This window comes from Lepidothrix coronata, unplaced genomic scaffold (assembly GCF_001604755.1).
Source record: "Lepidothrix coronata isolate B3197 unplaced genomic scaffold, Lepidothrix_coronata-1.0 Scaffold1, whole genome shotgun sequence".
Lineage (NCBI taxonomy): Eukaryota > Metazoa > Chordata > Aves > Passeriformes > Pipridae > Lepidothrix > Lepidothrix coronata.
This window is the reverse complement of record NW_016690181.1, coordinates 11,343,037-11,367,038: the sequence shown is the minus strand read 5'-3', so window position 1 is coordinate 11,367,038 and position 24,002 is coordinate 11,343,037. Positions and strand designations below refer to the sequence as shown.

Genomic DNA, 24,002 nt, shown 5'->3' with positions numbered 1-24,002 from the left:
GGAGGTGAAACTGAGACGCCCCCGTCCTCAGTTACTTCAAATAGCTGTAGAACATCACACTGCCTTCAGTTTGAAGAAGCTGAGATGCAGTTTTTGTACCTGCAGCTTTTCACTTTGAAGATCCTCAAAACTACTTCTCAGGTGGTTGTAGCACATAGGAAAAGCAATATTATTCTGTTTCTAGATAATGCATATTTTTGATGTGCAATGCTGTCAATCAAGTTTCCTCAATAAGCATCTCTCCTAGGTATTTTACAGACTGTATCACCAGGACTTGTCTTCTAGATCTCAGTCAGAACTTAATATTTAAAAGGAGAGTGTATGCATCTCCTGTTCCCCACTCTTCCTTTTGGAAGGGTTTACCACTCAGATCTTTTGAGAACTTAGTTAACACTAGCTGGTTTTAGTTTCTATGTGAGTCTACTCTGCAATTCTAGGATAAGCATGTACCTTTGTATGAGGTAACTGAATGACCTAAAATTAGCTTAGATGCTGTAAGAAAACTTTGGTCTCCCTTACAGGCTTTTTTGTCCCTTTTGAACCTCAGTACAGAGACTAATTATATTATTTTGGGGCAGTATTTGGCTGACTTATATAAAATAAAATCCAAAAAAGAGAAGGATACTGTTAGACTTATGTTGTGAATGACTTAAGCTTTCCAGTGTCCACATTAGTGTGGTAGAGATAAAAGAGGCTGTCCTGTTTTCTGAGAAGTTGACAGAGGGAGCTTGCATATATGGAAATGAGATTTCTGGGCTGCAGCCACAACTTCTGACTACGGGAAGTGTTTATGATGTTTGTTCCTAGAGATGCTAATAATAACAGATTTGAAACATCCTTTAGGACTAGGGCTGGAGGGGGACCTGCTGTGTTGTAAATGCAATTTCTTTGATAAATTCTGGTGTCATTTCAAATCTTGCCTAAATGGATTATGTTTTATTTTAAAACCAACTCCTTTTTAATGATATGTATTGTAATGAGAAGGCTGTTACCAGCTCACATGTAATTTCCAGCCAAATTTAAATAAGCTTTCTTTTATTATTCACTTTTAGCTTAGTTTTCTCCCTGTTTGCCCCTGTTTTTTTTCTTCTCACTTTTTAAAACTAAAACTGCTTAGGATTTTAATGGTAAAATTTTAAGATGCTTGTAAGCAAAACTGATTGCCCTCTTTCCCTCCCAACAGCCTGGTAGCAGGCATTCAGTGCTTCTTCCTGAGCTTTTTAGATAAACTTCCTTTCTGGCATGTGACACCCACCGTTGCCAGGATTCTGAGGCTCTCAGATAGTCATACAAAATAGTCATGCAACATGTGATTTGGCAAGAGCTTCAATTTCTGTCTCCAAGATGCAATCTTGACATGCCAATGCTGTCTAATCTTGAAAAGCTATGTCCTCGAGGCCTGTTAACATCTTAAATTATGTTCTGTAGGCATGCATCTGCCAGACAGACAATTGAGTGATATTGCTTAGGGTTGCAACATGAGGAATTGCATTGTCCTTTGTCTTCATGAGGTAGACAGTTCTCTATTAAATATGTAAACAACTCTATAGACAACAGAAATAAGTACAGCTTAATTATAAATTTTCTATGCCACTTTATGCTTTATTTGTCTTTTAAAATTTATTAGTATGTGTGTTAGTTTAAAACGATGCGCTCTCTAAGTGTGTTGTTGATAACGTTCACCAAGCATTTAAAACCTAGAAACAATCTGAGTTGTTGAACTGACAAGTAATAGGTAGAAACTTTCCCCTCTTTTACTGTAAAGCTAACAGAAAATACATGGTGAGTGCTGATTCATATTGGCTCATGTGGTGGAGGTCCTCTAGTATACTTTTTGTCATGACTTATCCTCTTGATAGACCAGAGTTTTAATTTCTCCATTATTGTTTTGAGTGTGGTGGAATTTTGTCGCCAAGATTAGTTGCAAGCTGGCTGTATTTAACATTGGAAAATCATTAGGGCATCTTTATTCTGTTGCAGGATTCATAGGAAATACTATTTCTACAATCTATCTTGAAGGTGACTGTGAAAGTGACCTTTTCAAATGAAAGCAGTGTGCTGTGTCTTGACACAGGAATACTTGGGTTCAATGTGAGTGAAAGAACTGGGTGCCATCAGATGTCATCTGTGAATATGATGCAAAACTTCGTAGCTCTGACATTTGTATGGACTACTTAAATGTTTAGTTGCAGAGCACCTTTGGCTCTGTGTGTCCTATATTTTTTCAGAGGCTTATGTTGGAATTTAGTGGTTTTGAAGGTGAGTATGAGAACATTCTCTACATGAGTTGGCAGTTTTGTCATTTTATTGGTTCTTTGTTCATGCTGTCAAAACTAGACTAAATCCAGCTGAATTTGATACACTTTGATTTATATTCTTTTCTTTCTCATTCTAAATGTGGAAAACTCGCCTTTGAATTATTTTTTCCCTTCTTCCTCTTTCATTTTTAAGGTATATGTTGGTGAACTTCCTCAAGATTTTCTTCGCATTACCCCAACCCAGCAGCAACAGCAAATCCAGCTGGATGCCCAGGCAGCTCAGCAGTTACAGTATGGAGGACCCATGGGTACAGTAGGACGACTCAGCATTACTGTAGTACAGGTATAAATTGTGCCATCTTTGGAAAATTAAGTAATTTTAAGTAATTAATTGTATTAATCTTTTTTGATCAGTGGCCATGAAAAGACTTTGTATTGGAATTCAAGTTACTAAGTTACTTGTAAAAGGGAATGAGTAATTCCTAAGGTTTTTGTAGCTTCATGTTTTCTGTACATCAGCATCTTGTCCAGTTTCATGTTTCATAGCTGCCTGATGCAGTAATTTCCTGTAAACCTTGCTATTATAGCACATAATCAAATAAACTCATGGGGGTTTTTTGTGGTGAACAGGTTTCTCAGAAAACTTCTGTTAAGAATGCTTCCTGTAGAAACACTTACTATTGGAAAACATTAACAGTTTTGAGAATATTGTAGGAAACTGTGGATGCCTTATATGTTTTTCCTTAACTGTCTGCTCTGTTCCATCCCCATTTCTTCTAATGCATTTGCTGTTTTTCTCAGTGCTTTCTCTAGGCTTTTTAAATTGATCACAACTTTATAGTCCTAGCTCTTTATTTTCTACTTCCTCTTTTCCCTTTTTACACATTCTTTCATGTCTTGGCAGTACTGTATTACTGCATTCATTGTGTGTAAGATTTCAGGTTTTAAAACTTGTCTGTCATAACACAGTTCTATTTATCTACATTAGCATACCTGATGTCCTTCTTACTAACTTACTACACCTCTTTACAAGTGCTGTCTTTCAGTTATTCTCTAAAAACATACCAAAGAGGGATTTACCCTCAAATTTAGCACCAAGGCTGGAATAGTACACGTATGGCTACAACTCCAAGGTGAGGTCCTTACCGGGGAGTAAACCTGTATAAGGTCTCTCAGCAAAAGAGGTATTGGTCGGTTCTTTCTATGTTTTTCAGTGCTCCTTTCCAGCTGACATCTTTCCTTTGAAAACTGGGGGCAATGCTTTTTCAAAGTTTATTAATTCTGAAGCCTAGACACTTGGAACTCATTCATTGCGTTCCATTACAGCTCTCTTTCTAGTTCTGATGGATTTCCCAGTGTGTGTTCAGAGAAGTGTAAGACTGGAAGCCTGCAACTTTGAACAGCAGAAAAATGTTACCACTTTAGAGCATAGTATAGTATATTTGGTATAATTCTTTTCCAGAGCTAGGACTAGATGATTCAGGTTAACCCTCAGGCATATAAGGAAACAAAACATTTATCAAACAACATGCCATATGTCTCCTAACTCCCTAGCAGCTTTTGGCAAGTTATGTGTTTCTCCGTAGGTTGTTCATCTTTGAGTATGTGCTTGATCATCTTGAAGTGCTTTTTGTCATGGGGTATTGATCCAATCAGTATAGATATAGATAGTAGAAATCCCTGAAGCAGATAAAGGGAGCAGACAGTACGGTGTTCAAGAAGTTTTGAATCTTGCTTTGAGTGGTTATGTTACAGAAACATCCAGATTGCTGTTTGCATGGGTAAACTGATGGAGTTGATACTGTTTTTTATCGGATTCAATTCTTATTTATTTTTAATCGCTTGTGCAGACAAGAAAGAAATCTTTATCTTTCTTAAGAATTAAAACTTAATGGCTGTTCTTAATGCCATGTCTGTAAGTAACCACTTGTTACAGAATCATGGGATAGCTGAGGTTAGAGGGGACCTCTGGAGTATATTTAGTCCAAACCTCATCCCATCCTTATGCCCCACCTCCCCCCCTGGCCGCTGCCTTAATCAAGGATTAAGGAGGATTTTAAATGCAAGGAAAGGACGAGAGACTCATGGAACAGTCTTAAGGGGAATCTTACCAACAAGTAGTCCCTGCCATTGGATATTTATGAAGAAAACAGGCTCTTCTCAGTGCTATCTAGAGGAAGGACAAGAGGTGCAGTGAGCACCAATTACAATACAGCAAACTCTTATTTGAATATATGAAAAAACTTTTTATAGGGAAATATGTCAAACATGAGAATAAGTTCCAAAAGGCTTGTGCAGCTTCCATCAATGGAGACACTCAGAACTTTCCCTGAGCATTTGACCCTGCTTTTAGTAGGGAGCTTGGTCTAAGCAATCTCTAGGGGTCCTGTCTGACCTCAGGTGTTCTGTGATTCTGTGAAACCCTTAGTTGCATTAGTGGCCCTTTGCTGGACTCATTCAGACATGACCATACCTTCTACTGGGCAGCCCACAACTAAAGAGAACAGTAGTGCAGACATGGTCTCCCCAGTGCTGAGTAGAAGGGATCTTCCTTGATCTGCTATTTGTGCTTTCCTAATGCAGCCCAGGATACTGCTTATCTTTGTTCCAAGGGAGCATTGCTGGCTTATTTCTGACTTGGTGTCCACCAAGACCCTCTATGTCCTTCTCCTCAAAGCTGCTTTCCAGCCAGCTGGCCCACAGTCTACCATTGTACATGTGGGTGTTCCTCCTCAGGGGCAGAATGTTGCATTTTCATTTATTGAACTTTGAGATTCCTGTCTGCACACTTCTCCAGCCTGTCAAGGTCCTTCTGAATGGCAGTACAACCCTGTGGTATCCCAAGAGATATTCTTCTGTCCCTCTCTGGGAGTTTATGCAGGAATGCTATGGAATCTTGGCTGCATATTGAGACATGGCATTCTGGATAGAAGACTTGCCACAGTGTAGTTAACCTACAGAAGGTGAAAAGCTGATTGAAGTATTTTGTATTTAAATATGTGTTGATAAATTATATCGAGCAGCATGCGTTAGTTCTGTTACTAATAAACTGGTGGAAGATCTGAAAAAGTTTCTGGGAAGGTAATTTACTGCGCTTTTTTTCGTGCAGATACATAGGAATGGTGGTGAGTTTGTCTAAGCATTGTTGATTGTTGCCTTTCTTTTTGAAAGAGTTTTATGATAAGCTACTTGATCTCATGACTTCAGAGTCTAGAGAGTGGGTAATTTAGGTGCCAACTTTCCTACTCTAATTGTTAAGTTCACATTTACAAGAAACAGTTTGAGACCTTTCTCACAAGCTGTAATGTACCAGTTGCTGAACCAGCACGTGTCCTGAAGGAGAAAAGGGCTTTCCAAGCCTGAGGCGCAGCATTTGTGATAAATGTTATGCACCTCTTAACTGTTGAATTCTGTAAACTGTCCTGGAGGTGGGAGGCACCTTTAGGCACCATGGTTTGTCACTTGTCTTACTATGAAAAGAACTGCTTAGTACAGGTCAGAGAAACAGCATGTCCAAAGAGCCCAGCTTCTGCTTGGGCACAGCTGTGCAGCAGTACTCGGTGTTGTGTTCAGGATTGTCTTCAACTTGTTCTGTTCTGGTCTTCTGATGTTACAGCAAAAGTATGTTGGATCTTTTCTGATTCTGCATACCATCTGTTTTTATAGTAATGTTAGGATTTAAGTTGTCCACTGAATTAAATATTATCCAATGCACATGCTGAAGGTATGATCTCCTGAAGTTTACCTCAACTGAACTGCTTTTGAAGTTTGTGCTTTTGTATTGTGTGATGTTCTTGAAGCTACTGGATTTTTGCATTTCGTCCTTTACAAGAACTTCAGTGAAAGAGAACAGGATACCTATCTCATTACGCTTTTGATTGTATGTTGGAGAGCACATATCTAGGGAAAAACTGGACTTTTTACTGTTTCCTTGTAATCATGTATCTTTTGCTTTATTGTGAAGCAACTTATTTTAGCTATGGTGAAAATGTGTATTGTCTACAACAGACAAGTTAAAAAGATGATCCCTTTTCAAGGTGTCCCAGACATTTAATGATGTCATTGGTTTATGTTTTAATCTGAATGCTGTTTTTCTGGACTTTTTTTCCCCCTCCTTCCTGTCTACCACATAATTGAATATAGTCCTTTATTCGATATTTGATTCTTATTGTGAACTAATAGTAATTAAATTTTCAAGTTTATGTCAATATTATATTCTTACTGTGTTTCTTTTCAGGCAAAACTGGCAAAGAACTATGGAATGACGCGCATGGATCCGTATTGTCGAATACGGCTGGGCTATGCTGTGTATGAAACTCCGACAGCACACAATGGAGCCAAGAACCCCCGCTGGAACAAAGTTATTCAGTGCACTGTTCCCCCGGGTGTGGACTCTTTTTATCTAGAGATATTTGATGAGGTCAGAACTGCTATATGTTTTTTCTACCTCTTTCCATCTGCTATTTGGACTGAGGTTTGGGTGAAACCTTGCAAAAAAGCATTGAGTTACCAAAGACAATTTCTGTGTTCTCTGGGGGATGATGAAAATTATTCAGAATGCCAAAATCAGCAATGCGTAAGGCCTTACTCTTCCCCAAGAATGTCAGAACTATTATTTTTCTTTGGTAGCTGATAAGAGGCACCAGCAGCAGAGTTGCCTGGAAAGGAAGAGAAGCAAAAGATGTCTGAGTGGTATTTAAGCTCCTCTTGCCTATCAGAATGCCCTGCAGCCTTATATTCTGCACTGTCCCTGTTAAAAATCACCTTGTGAATTGTTTGTACAATGCTGTTTTACTCAAAAATTCTTCAGTGTTATTCTAACTTAGGATGAGCTTGGAAGCTTTCCCAAGCTTGGACATGCTGAGGATAAAAGTGTCAAATATAGACTATGTGCAGTCACTAGGACTCACTAGAAGAAACTAGGGGGCTACAACTGAGGCTAAAGTCTTACAGTTGGCCTATTTTTTGCTGCCTCTCATGTAAAGCATGTCACTGCAGCAGCTGTGTGCTCATTACACAAGTGAGGCTTTTGGATGCTCTTTTGTGGGCTTCATTGGTAAGGTTCAAGTGCCTGTTTCATTGCTGCAGCAGGGATGGCAGATCAGTGTTTGTATCTGCTCCTGAATTACTGGAGTTCACAGCCTGTAGTAGTAAAGAGAAGCTGTTTGCATTCATGTAATGGCCTCTGATGTGATGTCATAAGATTCACACAGACTATGCTGATATTAGTGTGTTGTATTTCTGGAAGTATTCTGCTTCAGGCTTTCGATTTCTTGCTATTAAATATCTGCAATCAACCTATAATCCCATTAATTAAAAGGATCATTCATCCTTGTTGGAAAGTTGATGGCCAAAATATTTACTGACACTTCAGTAGTTTCAAAAGGAATAAAAATTAACAAAATTAAATAGCATAAAATTGAAGTGTTAGTCAAGAGTAATTTTAAGTTGTTTGGGGGGTTTTTGTAGGACAATTAACTTGATAATATTTTTTAAATTATATTCCAGCGAGCCTTTTCAATGGATGACCGCATCGCTTGGACACACATTACAATTCCTGAGTCTCTGAAACAAGGAAATGTGGAAGATGAGTGGTATAGCCTGAGTGGAAGGCAAGGTGATGATAAGGAAGGAATGATTAATCTGGTTATGTCATACACGGTAAGCCAAGTTTGAGGCTGGGCGGAGGAAGGGAGAGAAGCTTCTTAAGTAGCTGGAGGGAGGTATTTTACACTGAAGTAGAAGTAGTTCTCTTTTACCATACTGGGTGTTTGTGTCTATTAGCATTTAAAATAATTATACCTAAGTCTGGGAATAGCAGTCAAACATATTAGTTAAGGCAATAAATACTTTTTAGTGAGGTGGTAGATGAGTATTTATCTTGTTCTGCAATTATGAAAATTCAGCTTATTCCTGTTGTTTAGGAATACACTCAGTGCCGATACCTCCCCCTGCCCCCGCCACCAATCTTAAGAAATTCATGTCAGTTTAAAAGAAAGATAATGGAAACTCTTCTCTGTCTTAGATCTTTCTTGGATAATTTGAATGATCTTTCAGATGACATTGTTTTTTACTTCCATTCTTGTTCATTTGATGCTACTGGTTATGAACTGCTGACTTAAACAGGTCTGTTAAGCAGCTCATGGAGTGTTCTTATCTGTCACCTTTGTATTAAGTAGCTGTTGGATAACATGTAGCATGTGCAGCCCTGAGCACTTCCTACTGCACTTGTACATTGTCAGAAGTTCCAGGCTGCTGTTGAATGCACAGCTGGGAACAGATGTTTGCTGCTGTTTGAAATTCACATTCTGTCCCAGATCTGAACAGTTGTTCTGTTACCCCTAAGAAAAATAAGTTTGTAATGAACCTTGAAAACTGTCTCCCCATGAATCTACTGTACGTAGAATTGGACCTTTTAATATTTTCAAGGATAAAACTGAACTGAATTGTGGTAGTAAAAGGGAATGGGGTTAAATTGATATTTTCTTTAAAGAACTGGTTTACCTCAGAAATAATTGATTCAAACTCAATTTTGCTTCTAAGAGCAGTATACTGCTTTTAAAAATAAAAAATAAGAATAAAATTCAGATTTTCTCTAATATTTCATTTATGATATGTTGTATATTCATTTCACTAGAATAAAGCATGAAAGCTGATTGAACCTGTATTTTAAAATAATTCGCTTCAGTAACGAGATTTTAGTGACAAATTTATTACACTCTTGCAAAAGGTACTTTGACATGATGTGTTTTTATTGATTTACAGGCAAATTGTCACTTAAAAGTTGGTAGTTCAGTTAATTTGCTAGGGATTGTTTGGTCTAGATTAGCACTTAGCATAATGATATTGTAATATTGGACATGGATTTGCAATGTGATGACTTGTTTGCAAACAGTTTTAATTGACGATTTTGGGGGTTTTGCTGTTTCTTGAGTTGTTCTAATCTGTTCTAATCTGTGCTTTTTGTGTCAAGTCTTTGCCAGCTGCCATGATGATGCAGCCCCAGCCAGTGGTGCTGATGCCCACTGTATATCAGCAAGGAGTTGGATATGTGCCTATAGCAGGTATGTTTTCTCTCCTTGAAGACTCTGAAACTTTCAGATGAAGGGTTTCTCAGAAATAAATACCAAATGTATCCTGTTTTCAGAACATGCAGGGAGCTATAAATGATTTTGTCCTTGACCACTTTGCCCACGACACATTTTTGTGAGAAGAGGAAGCAAATTAAGTGTAGGTCTGCTTTCAGTCTTGTACACTGTTTAAGGATGCTGCATGAGTTTGATTAAATGGATTAAAATGTCTATCAAGTTGGAACAAGTATGTTGAAGGCCTCTCTTTCTGAGTATTTTAGACCTAGGTCAGGTCACTGAAGATGCTGTGTTGGAAACTTGCTGCACCGCATGTGAAGTGTGTAGCTCAGTGAATGAAGAATGCTAGGGAGCTCTGAGGTAGTTACATAAATACATCAGAATGAGCTGCAGCAGGTATTGTCAGTGGTCTTGGTTGGTTCAAAGTGAGTTTTGGACTTCTAGAGAAAAGGTGTATTAACGTAGGTTTTGTGATTTTTCTGTCAAAGATGAAAAGTTTAAAGTATGTAAATAAGCCTAAATTTGCCCTACTTAGGTAACTGATAAGTAAAGTTCATTTGAGTTTGTGTTTCACTTTTAGGCTCTTAAAATCTCTGGTTTGTTGTATGGATATTTATTCAGTAATATGTGTAATTTTTAGGGAAAATAAGAGATAAATTTACTTATTTTTCATTTCTTTGCACGCAAGTGTATGAATGAGTGATAGAGTGTGTGGGACATGATTGCAGTGCGAAGGGCTGACACAACAGTGCTGTATATACATTTTATTTTTCTTTTGTAAGACTAGAGCATGATTGAATTTAAAATTCCATTCTCTGTGAAAGCAAATCTCATCAACGGAAGATTGGATATGTAACTTGAAAAACCTACCTCCTGTTTCATTTTTATGGAGTTAAGTTAGAGCAAAACATGGAAAAGTTTGGCAGCATACTTTATTCCCTGATAAAAGCATCCAGTTTGCTTCATCTAAAATGCTTTTAAGATTTTAAGTCTTGCTTGCTTTGCCAGTGAATTGCTTTTAACTTGGATGTGCTTTCTGAAGGGTGTTCCTGTTGTGATAAACCAGGCCTTCTGTAGTGAGCTTCAAACATAGTCATCTTGTGTGTGGTTAAAAGATACAGTAGGAGGTGCTACAGAACAGATCAAAATGAGACTATTCATATAATATTACAAAAATTTCTGTGCCAGAGAGAATATTAACAGAAGAAATAAAACAGAGACTACTTTTGGGTATAATTGAAAGTAGACATAGAACTCAGCAGATAAAACTGATACAAGACCCTCAAAATTGTTTTTCAAGTACTATGGTATATCTTCTGTTCAGATCTTGATGTTCTGTTAATTTTGTATTTATCTTGAGAGTACTTTCTACTTGCACAAGTGAAGAAATAAATAATATTTTTCAAGTGATAGTTCCACCCTTGGATTTGAACTTTTATTTTGTTCTGGGAAAGTTTGAATGTACTTCCTTGGCTTTATAAATACCAGACTTTTTACAAGCCACCTTTGCCCTATATTCAATATTTTTGAAATTTTTTTAAATATTACTTTGCTTTGTATTTGCTGTTCTGGAATTTCTGTGGACATCATCAGATTTTCCCAAAGTACTGTGAGTTTTAAAGCTTTGACTTATTCACTAGTCAATGACCCACTAGTAATAATTAGACAGATGTTTGGGTTTGGAATTGTAAAGTAACTTTAATTGTGTCACACATTTAATAGCTTAATAAAAGTAGTTTCAAATTACAAAGGCAACCAGTAGTGCCTCTTGGAAGACATGGATTTTTTTTAAAATGTTTTCTGTATACTGAACCAGATGCTCCTCCTGGATTCTGTAAACACTTTCAGAAAGGTGTATGAAAACTATTGGCCTTCCCTGCCTAACTGAATTGTTTGTATCTTCTGGGCCCACTCTGTTGGCACACTTTGTAACACTGTACAGCATTTTTTCTCTTTTTTTGGAAACTGCTTCAAGAAGGGCAATGGTAGGACATCAGTATGTTCCAGAGGAATATGTTTATCTTCTTTGCATCTTTTTAGTTCAGTTTTTTTACCTACCCAGCTAAATGAGTGTTGTAAGTAAGCAAGTTCTATTTGTTTTCCTTCAGAAGATTGGAAGAGCATCACTGAATAGTTTATTATATCTGAAGTGGAGAGGATTCCGCTGTTGGGCAAGACTGTTAGAATCTAAGTCTTATCTATGGTGGAAATACAGCGGGTAGACTATAATGCTTATCCAGAGAGTTTAACAGTTACTTGTTAACTGTCCAAAATAGCAGCGCTTTAAAGAGAGATGATGTTAAGTTAAAGTCAGGTGTGTCACCAAGGCCAAGCTGGTTTTCTGTAACAGAAACCTTCTGTTCCAACCTTGGTGTATGTAACTAACTTTCTAATTAGACTCAGAGCAGCTAATTGCTCTGGGATAAACAGTAGGAGCAAGAAGTGAGTCACTGTGGTAAGCAGGTGAAGGCTGCTCATTTCCTCACATTTGGCAATAGATGTTACAGAGCTGTGATGAGAACAGAAATGGCCATAGAATATTCTTGTACCATGGTAATTAATTTCAAGTTTTTGAAATTGGAAACTTTTGACAATAAGTTGCTACAAACTAGTTGTAGTTGATGTAGATGATATATTTGTAGATTAATATACGAAAATTTAAACTTATCAATCCTGTTGCTCTTCTAGAAGTTGAATTTGTCTACCATCTCTTCCCTTTTCTTTTTCTAAAGATTTCTTAATTAGGCTGGAGAATATTGTGATATACTGGTGCTGATAGTATCTTGGTAGTAGTGTATCAGAGACAGTAAGCTAAAAAATGTTAGTTCAATAAGCAAATGATATTTCTTATCAGCTAAATAATCATGGGATAAATAGGAAACTTATTTGTACTTAATTTATTGACACCTGTGTGAAAAGTACCTCAAAAACCCATGTGTTCCAGGGTCCTGTCAGAGTGGAGAATATCACTTTTCATTGAGGCAAGTTTGTGTGTATATGTACATTACTCCTTTTGGTGTCCATATCGAGTTTCTTGGGTTAGCTTGTGACACTACTGGTATTTGTTCAGAAAACCATGAATGTATGTTGTCCTTTGTGGGCTATAAATATAATCCTTGCTGCACACACCTGGTGGTTTACTTATTTTGGAAATATTTCCTCTAATTATGACTTCTGTATAAACAGCACGTTTAAGAAATTTGATCAGAGTGCTGAAGCAAATTAGTTGAGAGACTGAATCCTAGCAGCATTTAGTTTTTTTTAGTATTAAGTAGTTTAGGTTTTACCCAACTGCCTCAGTTTATCCAGCTTTCACTGTTGGAAGCTAAATGATCAATTTCCTTTTAAAAATAGATTAATATTTCTTTCCCATGTCTTATTCCTTTCCCCTTGCCCCTTCATTTTCACCTGTCTTTAGGGCTTGAGTACTTTGCACTGGGTAAGTTTCCAAGCTCTTTTCTCACTCCCATCCTCATTGACTCAAGAGTCTTTGCATGAACTCACCTAAACAGCTTTATTTGTTACAGCAGACTGTATCACAAGGTACTGCCACTTGGTTGTCACGATAGTACAATTTGATCCATCTCCTGGAATTTGTTAAAGCCTCTCTAACCTGTTGCAAAATCTTCAAAGACTCAGCTTCATGCTATAATGCTTAAACTAATTGGTGATAATGGTGTTGATGGATATAACGTGATGTTATAATATTCTTCTGAAGCTGTTGTATGTCAGTGAGCTCTTCTAGGTCATAGTTTCATAGAAGAGAAACATTATGGTAGCAGCTGTTCTGCTACTGCAAGTTTTGGGAAGAACCAGGTAATGTCATGACTTTTTGTGAGCTTGAGAGCAGAGAACTCAGTTCTGCAATGACACTGAGAAGACAACCTGCCAGTTGCCTTCTGTTAATCTTCAAATAAGCTTTTTTTTTTTTCCTAAAAGATAACACTTTTTTTCATCAGTGTGTATTTTTCATGCACATCTGTTTTAGATCCATGTCAAGTTTAAGCACCAGACTAGAACTCTTAAAGGCAGATTATATTACAGGAAATCAATTTTACTTCAATTTAGACTTACTTTACTGTGACACCTTTGATTTGGAATTGTGTGAAGATATTATGAAATCATTAACTTTGATAAAACATTGGTCTTCAATCAAAAATGTTCAGAAAACTCTACAATTACTCCTTGTGAGATATAATGTAATTTCTTGATGCTCTGAATTTCAGAAAGATGCTGTAAATAAAAATATTGTGGTTATTGCAACATATTTGGTTTATTCAGAGCAGTGGCATTTTAGAATTTTTTTGTGGGTCCATACGCTTAATTTTTCTAGTAGCTTGCGAAGAAGCACCATTTAAAAAAATTGAGATGTCATGCATATTTAGCACTGAGTTTTTTTCTGAACCAAATATCATTAAGACCTATTGTGTCTTTTAGAAAAGGTGATACTGATTTCTTCATTTAAATGAAAAACTTCGTGCTGAGAAGGTTCCTGAGTTTACTCTGAAAGAGTCTGTACCTGGGACAGAATAATAATGAGTTAAGATATTAACCATAGGGCACTTGACTGAAAAAGAAAATAAAATTACAAGTGTGTAATGCCTTGTATGCAGTTAGAAAAAGTTTACCCTGTTAATTCTGCTTTGATGCTTCCATTGATGCTTCTAGCAATTGACTTGCTATTGTTTCATGTATTGGAATGTCACTGCTTATGCCAGCATGTTTGCCATTGCCATTTCACTGAATTGGAAAACAGTGCTTCATTCTTCTGATTTATAACACCTGATGCCTGAGGGCAACACAGGAGTCTGCAATTCCATTGGTAGTGGACTCTTATGTCGTTCAGTTCCAGTCACCTGCTAGTGATACGAGGTTTTTAATATGTAAAGCAGATCTTTACTGAGCATTGATAACTTTCTCTAATGACTCGGTATATATGGATATTTTCTAAATTCTAGTGTGTAGTTCTTCAAGTCTATGCTTAAGTCTTACTATTTTGTAAATCAGAAATTATGGATGCTTTTAGCCTGAGTGTGGAACAAAAAAAAAACCACCCCAAAGTACTCTTAAATTGGTATTTGTATAGCTTGAATGTTAAGTTTCATGAAAAGTAAGCACTTACCATGGAGGTATTTATTAAAAATCACTGTGATACTAACTTCCATTTGTATACAGTGTAGTTGTAGAAAGTATAAACTAATTCTAAAACTGTAAGAGCTGAGAAAACGGATTTTGAAAAATCATTAGTGAGAAACAATGCAGTTAAGAAATTTCTTGTGTATAAAATTGATTATTTATATTGAAAATACTTTTGAAGTCTGTGCACATGTCTGGCTTCATAATATTTTTATTTTTTTTTTATGAAAGCAGTAAGGAAAACTGTGTTCTAGTCTTGATTTTTGTTTTTGGGGGCTGATAAGACACTGAAACATTATTGGTAGGCTGTAGGATGCTATGGTGTTCGGGAAGTGAGCCTCATGTTTAATTTGGATTAATATTTTAAGCTGACCTCCTGTATGGACAGTTCCTACACAGTTTAGGCTGATTGTTGGATAATCTTAGGGTATCGATGACGTACTAAAAATACTGGAAAGTTTGTGTTAAAAATAAAACATAACTTCTGTTGCTCTGTTCTTTCAGGTACTTTGCACCTTTATTTTTTTGAGGCCGCACATCTTTGTTCAACCCTTTTAAATACAAAGATTGTTTGTAGGAGGTGTGAGGAATGAGTTGATGTTTGTTGAAGTTATGGAAGAGGCAGTCTGAAATGCTGCTGGATATAGTTATTGGGGAAAGTGTATTTGCAGTATTGCTAAGGGCTGCACAGTTGTTTGCCTCTAGGGTGCACACATGGTCTGATTTGCCATGTGTTCAGATGCATGGTGCCAGACAAGATTACAGGGCCCATGGTCCAAATGGCATAAAAAAGTAATAGAGCTAAAGTTTAGGGTGTTGCGGAAAAGGCACCAGATGTCCTTTTGTAGAGGTGTGATTCAGGTGATGGGGCAGGGACGTGGTTCCAGTGTGCAGGTAATAAATTTATGAATCATGACTGAGTTGTCAGTATGAATCTTTTTGAATAGGTGCAGCCTGTACATTTGACTTAAAGCTTCTAGGTTCCTTTTTTGCTTCTAATAAAACTTGAGATCATTAAAAGGGGAGTTTTAAAATCAAAATTGAAGAACATTGATAAATATGGGGGTGCTTACAAATCAGTAATGTATCCCTTCAGATAGGACAAAAGTCTGAGTTTAGGAAAGAAATAGAAAGAGTACATTAGGTAAAATTGTGGTGGAAATACACATAGTTATATAAAATTACAGTACCTTGTCAGCCAGAGTTGATGCTTAGCTCATCCAACCTTGAATCTGATTTATAATGTAGCATTTTCAATGCTGATAGAAAAAGAGACAGAGAGATAGTAAAACATTTGTACAAGTTAAGGTGAGTACAGATGTTTCTAATTACATAGTTTAAAGAAAATCTTGAAGAGACAAGGTAAGTATTGAAACTGCTCCTTGCTCTTTTTTTTTTAGATGTTAAGTCTGAATAGAAGTAGTATAATATAGTTGCAATAATCACATAAGTACTTTAGTCATTATGCTGAAAGAGATGAGGTTGCAGAGGCACTCTTGGAAATTTTATCGGTTGTACATATGCTTTGTTATGATTTTTGAGCAGTTAGAATTCAATAGAAGAGAAGCAGCTTCTGATCTACTTCTGAGTAATACATGAAACCTGGTTCAGAAAGAGTCATATTTTGGAGGTTTGTAATAGCAGTGATGCAAATAGTTCATGCTTTGTTTAACTTACAGGGAAGTAATAAAGGTCATATATAGAAAGCTAAACAAGTGAACTAAAAATGATGTAAAGGAAGTTGTTAGCTGCTCTGAGAAAACCCAACCAAAACCACAAAATCAACAACATTCTATTCCTGTGTTTAGTTATTGCTGTGAATCATAAGAAATATGAAGTAAAACAGTGGAGTAGGTTTCTGTCAAAAATTGGTAGGCCTGCCCAAATATGGGGATGTGGGTGTTAATTAAATATTGAATCTAAACTGGTTGTAAGGTTTTGAAGATCAAATGTGTAAAAAGTTGAGAGCTCTTTATTTTAAAGAAGCAGAGAACCTAGAGTCATTTATGTAATGAAATTACTAAAAAAATATACATATGTAAGGTAATACAAAAAAAAACAGTTGGAAGGTGAGATAATAACAGGGGGAGGAAGAAAGTGTTTGGTTTTGCCCTTCTTAGGAAAGAATGCTTTTTTTATGAAGAAGGGGCCTTAGATTATAATTTCAGAATTTAACAAGAACTGTTAAGGTGAGCAATAAGAAAATGCAGGTAAGATAACATTCCCTGTCTTGCATGTCAGGTTGGTTTTTTTTTTTTTTACCAAATGCAGTATGTAATCTATTGCTTAATTAGTCTTGCTTTCAGAGGACTGGAGGAGAGCAAAGTGAAATTTCTTCTAAAAACAGTTCTCAAGTAACTGTTTTCTCTATTGCATAAAATGATTAAAAACTATGAAGACTATAACCAAGCATGTAACTAGGTAAACTTAAGGAAGAAGTGATGTGGTTGAGTAGGGAAAGCTCAAACCTTAAAATTTATAGGTGTATGAGTATGTGAAAAAGAATAGTGTAGTACATGGGTATCATCTTGTGAGCTGCATTTGGAAAATGTTATTTGCTAAGTATTCTTTCTATCATACGATATTCTGATATAATAAAGGTCATCTTGTGGTTTAATAGCTATTTTGAAAAGCCAATGAGCAGATAAAAATAAGTGATTATTCATATCCTAATGGAAAGAGACCTTTGATGGGGTGTGTCATATTTCTTAAAAAACTAATTGAAGGAAGGGGACTAATAGACAATTTGTCAAAACAAAAACACTTAGCAGTTTTCTAAGTCTCTCTGACTGCAGCAGGTTGCAGAAGGATCTTCTTATAGTAAATAGGAAATAAAATTGTACCTTAAGGCTAGTGTTGAAGTATGTGTAAAGAAAAATCTTGGCTAACACGTTTGGTGATGATTTCTTGATTGGTTATTACTGCCCATGAAGGTCTTTGAATTACTGTAGACTACTCCATAAAAAGACCAGATAAATAGTCTTTGAAACAGTGCATAAAATGCTTGAAAGCAAATAGCAGCATGATAAAGTTTTAGTGTTTGTTCTCAGTATGAGGCAGTGCCATGTTTGTACCTAGATGCAGGTAATTCTCCTTGCCCTACCTTGGAGACACTGTGGGAGAACTACAGAAGCTAACACACAAAGGAGTAGGACTAAGATAATAAGGGATCTGAAACTACATAGCGAAGACATGAAATACACCATTTTCAGAAGTGATGAAAAGGGAATTCTGTCTGGTGATTCCTTTTAAGAGGAATTGGAAAACTCATTTTCTAAAACTCATTTTTGTAAAACTCTTTATAAAAAACTACCTGCTCTTTAATTTCATGTAGACATGCAAGCAATTAACAAAAAATGTCAGGTCAGATGAAGTTTGTCCTCTAGCAGAGAGACAGGGAAAAGCAGTGTGTATACCCCTATAGGCATTGCTCTTTTGCCACTTCATGACTTTTCAGGCTGGATGAAACTTTAGCCAGAGAAAAACATTTGCTAAAATTTTAATTGCTTATTTGTGTGGTCCAGTCTCCTAGTGGACCAAAGTACTTTGCTTTCCTTTGAATGCACTGCAGATTGCATTCACTGACTTTCTGAATATCGGCTATGTATATTGCTGATGTAAAACCAATTTTTTCATCACAACATAAATACACTGGAACTAAAATATGATGAAGGTGACACAAACCACGCCTTTCTGTGATGAACTCAGTATTTGGTTAGTGATCCATGTGTAAACCTGCTTAATGCAAGATGTACCTAATTTTTACCAGTACCTGTTGCCATACTGTAGTTTACAACTTCTGGAATGCAACTTTGGAGGGACAACCTGTTCCAGAAAAATATTTTCCAGTTACAACAGTATAGGTATAATCTCTGCAATCTTTTTGTTTCCCCCTCTTCTGGAGTGCATGTTGAAATAAATAAATGCTGAAGTTGGTGGGTTGGGATGAGCCATGAGCTGCTCTCTTCTTCAAAATCACTGATTTTTATTTTTTACCCCCCACTGATGTGTTTTGTGGTTTTTCTTCTTCTTCTCTTTTTAACCTGCAGGGATGCCTGCAGTCTGTAATCCAGGCATGGTACCAATGGCAATACCACCACCTGCGGTCAACCCTCAGCACCTGTGTAATGAAGAGGACCTGAAATCTATCCAGGACATGTTTCCCAACATGGACAGGGAAGTAATCCGCTCAGTGCTAGAAGCTCAGAGGGGGAACAAGGATGCAGCTATCAACTCCTTACTTCAGATGACTGAAGAATCATAGATGCCCACTTCCTGCATAGTCCCCGTCCTTGATGCCACTTATTTTTACTTGCCAAGCCAGGGATTTAGCTAGAGGAAGAATTTCCCAACAGCTTTCTGTTAGCGCATCTGGTGTGAAAGATTATACCCCTTTTCTCCTTGGACATTTGGATCTTTTTCTTTCTCAGTCTGTACATACTTAGTTTAGCTTATGTCATGCAATAGAGCAGTGAAGCATCTTTGCTGTCAGCTGTGCCCTGTGTGGCTGTAATCTGATGGGGTGGGGAGTAATGCTGCTTTGTTTCTTTCTCTCCTCCTTTTCATAAATTTACTCTTACAAAGTAACGCTATGCAGTACAAGGTTGACTAGTGTACATTAGATTGAGGAAAAAATCTTTCCATGGAAGGTTTGCTCTTTAAACACAACTGATTTGTTAAAAGTATTTAGGTTTCAGCAAGCAGCCTACTTTTGACAGAAGTTTAAAAAAAGACCCTTTTTGTCTGGTGGTGTTTAGTTATTACTGTGATACACTCACCCCTTTCTGATTAAAGATTTTTAGTTTAATAAGCTCAATGTTTTAGGCTGTGCTGTTGGTATTTGCAGTGAACATCTTTTATTCAGTCTAGTCATTGGGCACCAAAACAATGTATTTTCTGGTGTGCTTTTGGGGCTTTGTCCTCCCACATAGTATTTATTGTTATGTATCTGTAAAATCTTAATAGGTGACTTTTAACTCGTACAGTATGTATTGCTGTAGCAGAGAACAGGACTAAGCCCTAATGTACTCCCACAGTTAATTGCACTCTAACTACTACTTCTGCATTCCCATGGCTGTTTCAAAGGATAAGTGCAGAAGGAAGGATTTTTATATCTGGAAAGTGACTGAAGCCGTAAAGAATTATTAAAGATATTGTCTTACATTAAAAAACGAAGAAATCTATGATGTGATTATAAGGCTTCTTTCTTTACACCTATATTTCAGCGAAGTTACTGCTTTACATTAGTGGGAAAACTATTGTATTTTTTTTCCTGTAATATTAAAATAAGCATGAAAAGTAGCTTCAGGATCTTAGAATGGCATTATAAATTGCTCAGTGACTTGTTAGACTACATTTGCTGTAGTCAATTTACTATTATGCAGATGGAAATAAAATTCTTTGTGAGAGACAATTTAACATATCTGAGTTACAGTCTGATCCTCAGAGGAGGTTGTTTGTATTTATTGTTAGTGTAATTTTTTTCAAATAAGAGTTGATTTAGGAGCTGCAGAATCTTACAGTATGCACCAGTTACACCTGTTGGATAAATTTCTGCGGTGTCTGTTTCTGTAAAGTAATGCACTTTAAATAGTAAGCACCAATTAATTTTTCCAGTGATGTGCAATGTTGCTGTTTTATCTCTTTAAGAATTGATTTGAAATACTTTCTACAATAGCCATACACCTTTATATTTTCAAGAGTTGAAATGAATGTACAGTTGAAATCTAGGGTCTTGAGTGATTTGTGAGAACATTAAAGCCAGGTTTGGAATAAGGAATAATGACCCATATTCTTTTCTTCCCCATACATTATTTCATGTCCCATGCTTAAAGTATTTTCTTTATTATCTGTTGGAAAGCTGATTTTATTTTTTTTCCCCGAACCTACATTCAAGTAGCCTTTAGGTAGCACTGTCAGTAGGGCATGAATATTTATTTTTTTATCATTAAAGTACTGAAACTTTTAAAATACAGCACCAAAAATCATCCCAGTTTCTGACCTTTTAAAGCTGTCTTTTCATAATGTATGGTTTTAAATTTTGTTATGAATCCCTTAACATCTTAAATTTTCCATTGAAAACCTGTGTCTTTAAGCATCCTCCAATTGGCTTTTGATATTCAAAGCTATAGTTTTGGTGTGCTGTAGCTGTAGAACCACCACACTTTTGTTTTCTAAAGTAGAATGGGTGTTCTTCAAGAAACTAGTCTTGCCCCTTCTCTACAATCATGGTAAATTTTGTGATTGAGTAGGTGTAGAGGCATTTGGTCTTCATAGCACAGTGTTTTATGACATCTTGACCCAAAAGGGTAAATGTTGGTAAGGATTTAATGCTTAGATACCTCTGTGAAGAGTCCCTTGCTCTAACTTTTACACAGATAGCATGAATTGCTAGGGATGGAACAATTCAGGGAAAATGTATATATTTAAATTTTTATATTAAAATGGTGGGATTCATAATACAGCTTTTCATAAAAGCAAGTGGTCATGGTTCAACTTAATGGCTGGTAAATTGTACTGCATCCTATTACAGCTCCATTTCAAGCACAGAATAAACACCTTTCAGTCCTAACTGCCAGGACGGGTAAGTGCGAGTGTTAGGGCAGCCAGGTTTATTCATAGACTGGGCTCTGAGCCTCTGAGAGAGACTCCTGTTCTTAGATTTACTTTTGGTTTGTATTTTTTTCCTAGGCAAATGTTGTACAAAACAGGGTACATGTATGAGTTAAAAGTTGGGATATGTAGGAGCAGTATGACCAGTAAATGGAGTTCAGTATGTTACACTATACTTAAATATTGTTCTGTGAGGTGTTTTATTTAATTAAACATTAGAGCTGAAACTCTTATGTCAAGGCATGCTACTTTCTCTTGTTAAAAAGAACAAAAATCATAAGCCTACTCAGCTATTCAGCATACATATCCCTCCAGTCAAGCTGTTTGTTGGCAGATTTGAATTTGAGAGAGATGTAAAAATGCAGGGAGTGTTTAGTTATTTTAAGGTCTGTGAAATTAAGGTATTTGAATTGAAAGTCTGTTTATTTAAATGAATAAATTGTCACTCATGATTGTAGCCTTTGACAAAATGCTAATGGGGTGATACTGTGTTTGATGCTGCTCCTCTGCTCAACAGCTTCAAGCAGCTTGGAGCCAAAGCCAACTGTGTAAGACAGTCATCTGCTAAAAGTTAGTGCTCTTAGTACTAGTTTTGAGTCCTGCCAAGAGCCTCAACTTGCTAAAGGTAGGAACATTTTTTGTCTAGCTAGATCCTTGCAACTTCTCTACTGCTCTTTGCATCTGCTGATGGTACTGAATGTTTCCTCCCCTCCTTATAAACATTATAGCCTGTTTGGTTGATATGTAATACCGTACAGAGGATGTTTTATGCTGTAATTATTCTGAAGACATTGTTTCTCTGTATTGAGGTCCAGTGTCCAGTTATGTTTCTTGCACTCTAAAGTACATTAACTTTTTCATTCTAATTTAATAAATGTATCATCTAAATGAAAGTGTATTATGTCTCTGTTGGAAAGCACCACAGTTTTGAGTCTTTGTCCATAGACTGATCTAGAATTCAGTATCAGTTACTGTCTTTTATTCAGTGTTGCACATTAGTTGACAAATTACACTGGTTCTTAATGTGACCATCTGGTGGGAATACTAACAGTAAATACTCAAAAGTATTTTAAGAATTCCTCTCCAGGTGGATACCCCTCTGACTCTTCTAGGTGTTGCTTTCTCAAGAAACTATTATACCATTTCAGGTCTAGAGGACAGAACAAGGCAGTAGTGAGGTTGCATTGTTTGAAGGGCAACATTGGAGGGAAAGGGAGGAGGGAACAACAGCGTTTGGGTGTGGAGGAAATGCTGCAGTGTGAAGGACTGAGGACTCTGGATGAGATTGGTGTCCAAGTGAAGAGTTATGAAATAGACCTTGTTTGCTATTTCAGCTACAAAATGAGCTGTCTTTATCTGCTAATATATAATAAGTGAATTTAGAAGATTTGGTTTGCATAGCATCTCTTACTAATTCTGTGGTTGCAAAGATAACTGAGTCACTCTCAACAGCATTGCTGTGCTTAGAGATTATTACTCAACTGCGATTGTGACCTGTGAGTGTATTATCAATTGTGTTCAAATTGTGCTTTCTTCTAGTCCTGGAGTGTCAGCTTCTGTCCCAATTTATCTTGTAAAGCTTACAGTTTGCTTTCACTTTTCTCCATTGTACTGTGAGAGATAGGAAGAGTGAGAATTAGTTTACTTTAAACAGATGTTGATGTTTTTGTGGCTGCTGAAGGATCTATTTAGAATTTTATATTTTTATTAGCTTTTTCATTTCAATGATAATCAACCACTGATGATGTGTGTGAGTGTAAAGATAAATGAGAGTATTTTGAATTATTAAAACATTTCAGAACATCAGTGAGCACATAGTCCCTAGGAAGAAATGCAAATGTGTATTGTCTTAGAATAAATAGGAAAAATAAACCCCCATTTTAGCAATCTTCTCTGCAGTTTTAAATTGTAGCCTACTGGAGACTTGAACTGTCTCTTCTGCATCTTCAGGAAGCTTAGTTAGAAATGCACGTTGAACTATTTTCATACAGCAGTATATTTTAGAAGTATTTACTATTTTGCCAAAAAGCATAATTAATTTTGTAACAACAAATAGACTATACTTATATTATACCATAACTTCTGAAGGAAAATTTGCATGTAATTGGGAGAAGTGAATTTATGGGAAGCAAGTAGGTTGAAATTGGTCTTAGCTACGTCTGTGTTTCCATGTGTGGGAGAACTCTGAAAGCACTGCTGTTTGACGTATTGAAAGAGTTCACTTAGAACATGGTTTTAAAACATCAAGTGTATTACTCTGGTATGTGAGGTGGACGAGATACAAATGGACAACTTTTATAAGTTTAATGCATTTATCACTGAAAGAGAATGAAAGATGATTCAGTTTATTTTAAAATTATCTCCAATTACAAAATAGTGAGTGAAAAACCTTATGTTCCATGTCTGTGCTGTCCATGTTTCTTTATGTATTAGATTCAGGAGCTTGACACTGTCACAGGACAATGTTTTTCTGTCTTAAATTCATAATCTCTGTAATAGTAATCATCTTAATGTGGAGTATTCAGGTTGATTTGAAATGCTTAATGCTATTTTTAAAATTATTCACGAAGTAGTTATAAAAGTGACAGGTTCCTGGCTGGCACACTCTGTGACTACCACACCTTCTCAGGTGCCCTTGTGTGATAGGTACAAGGCTCTGCAAGTGAACAGTGATGAGGTCGATGGTTCATCTATGTTGGAGAAGTCACCAAGGTTAAGTTGCCCTATGCACTGTATCAAAACTGCTTCCAGAAAGAAAAAAAGATGAGTTATTTTCATAGGAGACCCTCTTCTGAGGGGAGCAGGCCCACTTCTTAGACCTTTCCTGGGGCCTGGGTTAGAGATGTAGTAAGGAAACTTTCAACCCTAGTACAGCCTTTGGATTATTATGCATTATTGCTTTTTATGT

At 36.6% G+C, this 24,002-nt stretch overlaps 1 protein-coding gene across 2 annotated transcripts in view; it reads left to right on the top strand.

The window, feature by feature from the left end:
- TOLLIP (toll interacting protein) overlaps window positions 1-21,992 on the top strand; it is a 27,082-nt gene extending 5,090 nt beyond the window's left edge. The window contains exons 2-7 of one of the 2 annotated variants that reach the window (XM_017809426.1): window positions 2,452-2,601; window positions 6,496-6,678; window positions 7,767-7,919; window positions 9,232-9,322; window positions 12,765-12,785; window positions 18,532-21,992. In XM_017809426.1, the coding sequence (XP_017664915.1) occupies window positions 2,452-2,601; window positions 6,496-6,678; window positions 7,767-7,919; window positions 9,232-9,322; window positions 12,765-12,785; window positions 18,532-18,746 (813 nt within the window). In that variant the 3' untranslated portion in view covers window positions 18,747-21,992. The remainder of the gene's footprint in view (window positions 1-2,451; window positions 2,602-6,495; window positions 6,679-7,766; window positions 7,920-9,231; window positions 9,323-12,764; window positions 12,786-18,531) is intronic. The other variant, XM_017809434.1, reaches the window with a different exon arrangement.
- The last annotated feature ends 2,010 nt before the right edge of the window (window positions 21,993-24,002 follow it).